Source organism: Nanorana parkeri, unplaced genomic scaffold (genome assembly GCF_000935625.1).
Source record: "Nanorana parkeri isolate BGI_ZX_2015 unplaced genomic scaffold, ASM93562v1 scaffold124, whole genome shotgun sequence".
In the NCBI taxonomy this organism is placed as follows: Eukaryota; Metazoa; Chordata; class Amphibia; order Anura; family Dicroglossidae; genus Nanorana; species Nanorana parkeri.
Window position 1 is genome coordinate 826279 of NW_017306392.1, and position 8675 is coordinate 834953.

At 44.4% G+C, this 8675-nt stretch overlaps 1 protein-coding gene across 1 annotated transcript in view; it reads left to right on the plus strand.

Moving 5' to 3' along the window:
* The first annotated feature begins 8137 nt into the window (after positions 1-8137).
* GRSF1 (G-rich RNA sequence binding factor 1) overlaps positions 8138-8675 on the plus strand; it is a 19636-nt gene continuing 19098 nt past the window's right edge. The window contains exon 1 of the mRNA XM_018553556.1: positions 8138-8289. Coding sequence (XP_018409058.1) covers positions 8220-8289 — 70 coding nt within the window. The 5' untranslated portion in view covers positions 8138-8219. The remainder of the gene's footprint in view (positions 8290-8675) is intronic.

Consider the following 8675-nt stretch of genomic DNA (forward strand, 5'->3'; position numbering starts at 1 on the left):
CCTTACCTCCATTCACAGGATCTGTGAACGGAAGACTACAAGACTCGTAGATCTCAGTGGAGTGCAAGTGTGGTGATGCCATGCAGTTGTAGTCAATTAATTGCATTCTCAATCCTCAGAACAGAAGATCTGTACAGATCTGGGGCTGGGAGAATAGTCTGCAGGAGCCTGACCATTGAACCCCATGATCAACGGTGTAATGCTTTGCAGGCTCGTGCAAAAAATTATTAAATGCATTTTTATTTAATTAATTTGTGTACATATTGTTGTCAAAAAGGTGGACTATGCCTGTCGACAAGCAATTCCCTAGCACAGCCCCCCCCCCATGTCACTGCCCTCTTCTCCTCTTCTGGGAATGTCTAATTACTCTCTGTGCTGGCCCAGCTCCTCCTCACCTCCCTGCTTAAACCTTTTTATATAGAATCTGGGGAGGAGTGAAGGGGAATACTATGCAGGAGTAGGCAAACGCTGGCTCTTCAGCTATGGTAAAACTACACATCCCACCATTCCTTTGCTTCTGGGAGTCATGCCTGTGGCTGTCAGTCTTGCAATGCCTCATGGGATTTATAGTTGCACCATGGCTGGAGGGCCAGAGTTTGCCTACTCCACTATAGAGTGTCACAAGTGATAGCGTTAGGGCTGTTAAAAGAGAACTATGGCCAAGCCTTTTTTGGCCAAAGTCCTCTTTTAGGGTCACAGGGAGACATTTATCAATGTTCTCCTGTGAGCCAAAACTCTGCATAAAGCGGGGTATTACCTGTTCTATGCAAGGAAAGATACCGACAATATTGTCTGGATCCACCCAGCTGCCTGATTGACAGCGGGCTTTGCCTCTCTAATGCCAGAGCCAGCTGTGCCCGCCCCTCCCCTGTCCGTTCTTCCAGGCTGCGCTGGAGATATTAGAGAGGGGTGAGCCCTGCGGAGAGCGGTGAGCCCTGCGGAGAGCGGTGACTGTCAGTCACTACTCTGCAGGGAGATAATCGGCAACTCAGCGATCGGTGGTATGTGATCGTTCAGTTCTCGATCAATAGAGCCAACATGTGACAGCTGCAGTGCCACACTGTGGATCTAACTATGCGGATGAGTGTGCTACACTCTCCCCATAGTTCTCTTTTCATGTCACATCCAAGATGGTGGCCCTCAGCAGAAGTCTGAGGATTTAAATGTCTTCATAAGGGATGTTTTGTACAGGTTAATAACATGCAAAAATATGTTAAATACGCATGTAATCTCATGAGGAGATATTCTGGCGACATGGTCTCCTTAAGCCTAGGCTGGACAAACCCCAGGAGCCAGGTAGCCAATGCTCCTTTAAAAAATTACAGCTGGCGCCTCACTTTTGTGGTTTCCTCTAGTTGTTAATGTTGGTTCCAAAAAAAATCCTGCTGGCTCCCAGATTGGACAGAGGCTTGGGTAAAGGTAAAATATACAGGCAGTCCCGGGTTATGAATGAGAAATATTTGTTCTTAAGTTGAATTTGTATGTAAGTTGGAACAGGTACATTTTTGAAGTGTAACTCCATCCCAAAAAAATGTTTTTAGTTTTGGATAGCATAGGGAAGGGAACCCCCTGTAATGTTTGTTTTGCTGTGTGTGCCCCGGTTCAGAAGATTTCACCACACTTTCTGTCCCTGTGGCAATTGGATTTTGAAAATGTTGGGTTGTCGTGGAAACAAGGATTGGTGATAAAGCTTCAGTGGAGACACCTTTTTCCCATGATCACTCTTACAGGAGTGAATTTCCCTTCCTAGGGGTAGATTTCCTCTCACTTCCTATTGCCTCAAGGACAGGAAGTGAGAGTAAATATTTCTAATGAGGATACAGACAGCAGTAAAAACCTCAGTGACCCGGAAGAAGAGGCGGGCACTCCTCGCCTCCACGTCTAACAAGAGCCAACTTCCTGTAATGTACGTACAGTACTACGAACCAGACCCAAAAAGGCGGGCACTCCTCGTCTAACAAAAGCCAACTTTCTGTAATGTACGTACGGTACTACGAACCAGACCCAAAAAGGCGGGCACTCCTCGTCTTAACAAGATCCAACTTCCTGTAATGTACAGTACTACGAACCAGACCCAAAAAGACGGGCTCTGCTCGTCTAAAGGTGCCCAGACACTGTGCGATTATCGTACGATAATAGAAAGTGTATGGAAGGCGTGCGACTGCTTCTACTGTATGGTTGCACGCCTTTTGTCTAATGAGCATGTTAGAAAATCGGACGATTTTCGGCTAGTTTGTGGCATGCTCGGGAGACAAATGCCGTCTTGGACAGGGAGCTCGTACTTAACACCTTCCATACACTTTGCGATTATCGTACGATTGTGGGATTTCCCATGATTCTCGTACGATAATCGCAAAGTGTATGGGCACCTTAACAAGAGCCAACTTCCTGTAATGTACGTACAGTACTACGAACCAGACCCAAAAAGGAAGGCACTCTTCATCTGCATGTCTAACAAGAGCCAACTTCCTGTAATGTACATACAGTACTACGAACCAGACCCAAAAAGGAAGGCACTCTTCATCTGCATGTCTAACAAGAGCCAACTTCCTGTAATGTACATACAGTACTACGAACCAGACCCAAAAAGGAAGGCACTCTTCATCTGCATGTCTAACAAGAGCCAACTTCCTGTAATGTACATACAGTACTACGAACCAGACCCAAAAAGGAAGGCACTCATCGTCTGCATGTCTAACAAGAGCCAACTTCCTGTAATGTACATACGGTACTATGAACCAGACCCAAAAAGGAAGGCACTCCTCATCTGCATGTCTAACAAGAGCCAACTTCCTGTAATGTACATACGGTACTACGAACCAGACCCAAGTACATTTTGCACAGGCTAAGAAAAAGGTTAGATATACTGGCAGTCACCGAGTTACAAACATCCGACTTGCATACGACCCCTACTTACAAATGGAGGCGATTACTGTACAGGAGGGGGTCCCAGGCTGCAGGCAAAAGGTACCGCGCAGCATTTCAGTAGTTGTAATGCTATTGTGCTCGTGCCAACTATGCAGGACTGCAAGTCCCAGCTATACATTATATTAAGTAGGGATGCACCTGTGCCAATACTGGTCATTTTCACCACCACTCTTACTTGTGAAAATGACCCAATACTAAACGCAGATACCAACACTGGCGAAACTACCAGGGCTGCATCAGTCGCATTTGTGACCGGGCTCTGGTGTTCCGCCAGTTTGGGGTGCCCAGAGAGACCAGAACACTGACAAAATTTCGATTAGTCGAACACGAAAATTTTAATCATTTTTAATCAGCCCTACTAAAAATACTTTAATGCAATCAACAAACACAAGTAGTTAGTGAGCTTAAGCAGAACATAATCATTGACAGTCCTTGTGTTCTGTGTGTGAGGGCTCTACAAGTGTCAGGGTCCCTGTCCGTTAAACTCCTCAGTCCTGAATACACACAGCTAGGCGAGCGGGGAGAAGGTGTCGGGTCCTCCGAGGGTGGCCAGCTGAATTGGCGCTTCGAACAGATTGTGAGCACCAGTACAGGCTCATATACAAAGGGAGGAGGGGCTAATGTACAGGTCATATCCAGTGGGAGGATGGAGATGCAGGATAAGGGAGGTTAATACACAGGTCCAAGTGCAGATAACATAAGCAGGAGAGTAGGGGGGGCTTAAAGGGTAACATGTTTTTTTTCTCTGCTGCTTTTTTACCGGGAACTAATGAATAGATGACTTGTCCATGCATTGGTTCCTGTACTCACCTCTGCCTCTGATGTAAGAGGAAGGGAAGGATTTGGCAAGGTAAGCATTGCCATGTGATAACCAATCGCAGGACATAGCCAGTCTCTCTGCAGATAGTCTCTGTGTGTGTAAAGCCGCAGCTCTCTGCTGTCTCATGACAGTGGAGAGCAGCAGCCGAGGGTGAGGCTTGCCCGCAGCACGGCTAAATGTAAAATAAAAAAAAAGACGTGCCTGGAACCGCACGTCCCGGGCATTGGGTGATGCAGTTCCATCATCCCTGTTGTATCCAATCAGCCAGGCCCTTGCACTACATGGTTTTTGGTAGATCTAAATTGTGCAATCAGATGGTAACATGTGGTGAGCTAAAGACTATATGTGCTTCCTCAGACTGCTGAGCCTTCACAATTGCACACCTCTGGCATGGGCATGGCATCTGGGTGGCTGGTTGGTTAGCTACTAGCATATACTGTGCATCCAGGATAGGTTTTAGAAGTGTTAAGAACTCTTTCAACTTGCAATTTATATTTTACCAAAAAACTGGTTAATAATAAATGTTTCCTAACATAATATGAAAAAAAAACTTTTTTTTTTCAAAATTTTCTGTAATTTTTCCTAATTATAATAAAAAATAAAAACCCCAGTGGTGATTAAATACCCCCAAAATAAAGCCCTATCTGTCCCCAAAAAATGGTATAAAATTCATTTCAGTACAGCGTTGCATGACGGAATAAATGTCAGTCAAAGGACTGCAGCGCTGAACACTGAAAAATGGCCTGGCCAGGAAGGGGGTCTAAACACCTGGTCTTGAAGTGTTTAAACTGTATCTATTCGTTGTCCATGTATCCCTCCTTAAAATGTTCTAACTGAAATATATAGTCATACTTTTAGTGTAGACATGTTCCCATCTATGCCACAAAGTTATTTGCAGGTTAAAGTTGTGTACACACAGATATTCCTGGCAAATTTCATCTTTCAGGGTATCAGCGTGGATAAACAAATCTCCTTCTGCTGTGTACACTGTATTTTGACAGCAGCGCCCCTGCGACATTCACACACTCAGCCCATTCACAGCATATGTAATATGCTGTGTATCGGCCTGGAAGGAAGGGAGGATGTTACTCCTGTTTGCATGCGCAGGAGTTACATCATCAGTGGCCGAAGAGGGTGCCTGGGAACCCAGAAGCGTGGGCGGAGAGGGTTCAAAGATGGGGCAAAAACCCACCCTTTACACAGTGGTGTACTACTGCTTGAAGAGTGTTCTATTGCAGGCTGCCTTTATGTTTATATAGAATTTTATTTATTTATTTTTTTCAAGTGACAGATTGCTTTAACTGCAGTGACTGTCACGATCACTACTTTTGAAAAATGCGCGTTCGTGCTTTGTTTGTAAATTCAGCCTTGAACTGATTTCACTATAGGTTTCCGTGGTTAATCGTTAAAGAAGAACTCCAGGCAAAACTATTATCAATACTTGCAGTGGGGGCTGCCTCCGCACTGCAAGGGTTAACTGCTCTTTTTGTCTAGGTCAGGGGTAGGAAACCCCTGACCTAGACAACTACAAATCCCATAAGGCATTGCAAGCCAAAGGTATTACTCCCAGAGGCAGAAGCATGATGGGATTTGTAGTTTCAGCACAGCTGGAGAACCAACGTTGCCTACCCCTGGTCAGTCATGCAGCCAGGTGAATCCTGACAATACTGACTGCAGCACGGCTCTGCCCGCTATATGCTTACTTGGGTCACAGGAGTACTTTAGTAAAAAAAAAAAAAAAGGTTTGGCTTTACTTCTCTTTTAAGCTTCAGCATTGCCACCAGTAACTTTCATCTTTAGGCAGAGGTCTGACCATACCTGTGTAAAAGAGCCAAGTCATCTGCTAACAGTACCCAAGGGCAGAATTTAGGTAAAACTTGCAATCTGTGTGTCTACCATAATTAGGAGATGTTACATTAGTCTGCCACCACTGAATTTTGTTTTGCAGAGGAAAAGACGACAAACGCTGACTAGAATTGAACAATTATGAGCATTTTCCAGTGGTATGATATGCATCTAATTAGGGATGTCCACTTTTTCAGGACCAAGTACGTCCCCTCATGTACTTGCCGATACCAATTACCGATACTTTTTCCTAAAGGGACATATGACTTTAAATGATCCATAGTACAACTACATGTTATGTACTATGGATCATGATTTAACCTATTCATGTTAGCAGGGGAGAATTGTAACTCTATTGCTGGAGTGTAGTGGAGGTGTGTGCTGTATATATGTACTACATATACATTACACACGTCCAGTACACTATAGCAATAGATTTACAGCCATCCCCGTCCCAGCTTCCCTCACTCACATTTCACTCCGATCCCTGTTGCCTCACGCGGTGCCTCTTGTGGTCTGCGCTGGGCAGGATCGCTGCATCACGTCTCGGTGCTCAGCTTGTGGGAGGCGCTCGCAATTCTGCCCTGCTAACATGAATAGTTTAAATCATGATGCATAGTACATATGCAGCACACACGTCCAGTACACTGCAGTCTGCAGCAATAGAATTACATTTCTTCCCTGCTAACATGAATGGGTTAAATGATCCATGGTACATAATATGTAGTTGTACTATGGATCATTTAACCATTTAAAATTAGCAGAGGATAATTGTAAATCTATTACTGCAGAGTATTGGGAATATGTAATGTGTATATGTACTACATATAGAATACACACTGCAGTAATGGTTACAATTCTCCCCTGTTAACATGAATGGGTTAAATTATCCATAGTACAATTACATGTTATGTACTATGGATCATTTAATCCATATATATATTAGCAGGGGATAATTATAAATCTATTACTGCAGTGTGTATTCTATATGTAGTACATATAGAGCACACACTTCAGACAATAGATTTACAATTATCCTATGCTAATATTAATATGTTCTTAATGGGGACCCCCCTTGCTCTCACTCACTGTTCGATGATGGCGCCTCACGATGTGCCGCGCTGGTGAGGTCGTCGTCGGTGCTGTGCGGGAGAGCAGTGGCGAGTCAGCGCTGGTCCGATGGGAGGAGCTCCAGGTGGGGTCCCAATTTAGCTGGCCGCCGACTGCCCGTTCGCCTGCCAGCTAAATTAGGACCCCACTTGGAGCTCCTCCCAGTGGACCAGCGCTGACTCGCTGCTGCTCTCCCGTACAGCAGCTGGAAAGTAAGAAAAAATAAAAAAATAGCACAAGCTTTGACGCTATGTATCGAGACATTTTGACAAGTACTTGCGAAAATGCCCTGTATCGGTCCCGATACCGATGCTAGTACCGGTATCGGGACATCCTTACATTTAATCTTTGGTAATGAGTATGACATGAATTGTGCAATTCCAGTTTATTTGCTGAAGATTTTTATAGGATGGATACATACAGTATCATTGCCCATTTCCAAAGCACATAATCCACCTACCCAAGGCAAATTGTAAGCATGAAAGAAATTGGTAATAAACCCAATCACTAAAAATTGTATGTAAGCTTTAATACAGTGGCGTCCAACTTAAAATGGCTCAAGGGCCATGATTGTTTCTAAATTGAGTGGCTGGCCACATCTGCATCAACAGTTTTTTGTTTGTTAAATTACATAAAATTGAGAAACAAGACAATCATGAAATACTTTTCCCCAAGCACTTTTTTTTTTACTGTCCTGTAACAGTTTTTCTAAAACAATACAGAATAATGATTTTTGGACAGTGGTGGAGCACCAGCGCCCAGTCACAGCTGCAAACGCTGCACCCCTGGTAGTTCTGCCGCTGACTCCAAACTGTAGAGGGGCTACAAATCCGAGCAATACATTATACAGCAATGTAGAATGCCACCATCTATAGAGGACTACAAATACCACCAGTACATTAGCAATGCTGAATAATCTGAAATGGCATACCTTGTGTTATTCACCAGGGCTGCGTGCACAGGGTCTCACCAGAACTGTGCTGGGGTCTCCCCATGAATGTGTGGGCGGATGCAAGTCTCGCCAGAGCTGTACTGTGTCTCCCCATGGCTCTGCGGCCGGACTGGTGCTGTATACAGCCACCGAGAGGTCCCCAGCAGGCTGCCATGAGGTTCCCTGCAAGCGTGGGGCCTTGCGGCAGCCGAATCAAACAGCTTTATCCAGCAGTGTCGGGGCATTTTTACAAGTACTCGTGAAATCCCTTCGTTAGCCGACGGAGCCACTTGGGGAAGGGGGTAGGAGTCCGGTGACGTCACGGTATCTCCGACGGAACTCCCGGAAGCTGGCGGAGAGGAGTATTTTCATTAGCGATCAAAAAATGTTTTAATCGATCAAAAAGATTAAAGATTAATCGAGAAATTAATCGTTAATTTGCACAGCCCTATTTCAAATCAATCTGACTTTTTTTTTTTTCTTTTTTTCCTCCTTTTCTAGGGTTTTGGCGAGTCCAGTGAAGTTGATGAGTACCCCGAGTTACCGGAGTATGATGTACATCCTATAACCAGAGACTTAACGAAGATGTTCATTGTGCGTGCTAGAGGGCTGCCGTGGTCTTGCACTGCAGAGGATGTGCTTAATTTTTTCTCTGGTATGTTTTCCAATGTTGTACTCTTGGTTGATGCAGAAACTCAGAAATAAGAAGCAATCTGAAAATGTCAAGTGTACTGTGTAAGAAGTGCGGTCTAAGTGACACTAGTCATCTGGATGTGAGCCTTTGCTCTCAAGTACTTTCTGCAGGCAGCGTTCATTGGGTTACAGAGAGCCAGTATAGAAACAAGCATAGGTAGCCATGCTCTATGGGTTGTATCTTTTACCTTCTAAGCTGGCTGCCACTCTGCACAAATCTGAAGCCTAGGAATGGTCAGTGGAGTATGTACTGTGCAGATGACCAGATATTATAATGAGCTTAACTTTTGCTCTATGGTTCGTTTACCCTTAGAATTTGGTTTTATAAACTTCTTTTTTTTTTTTTTT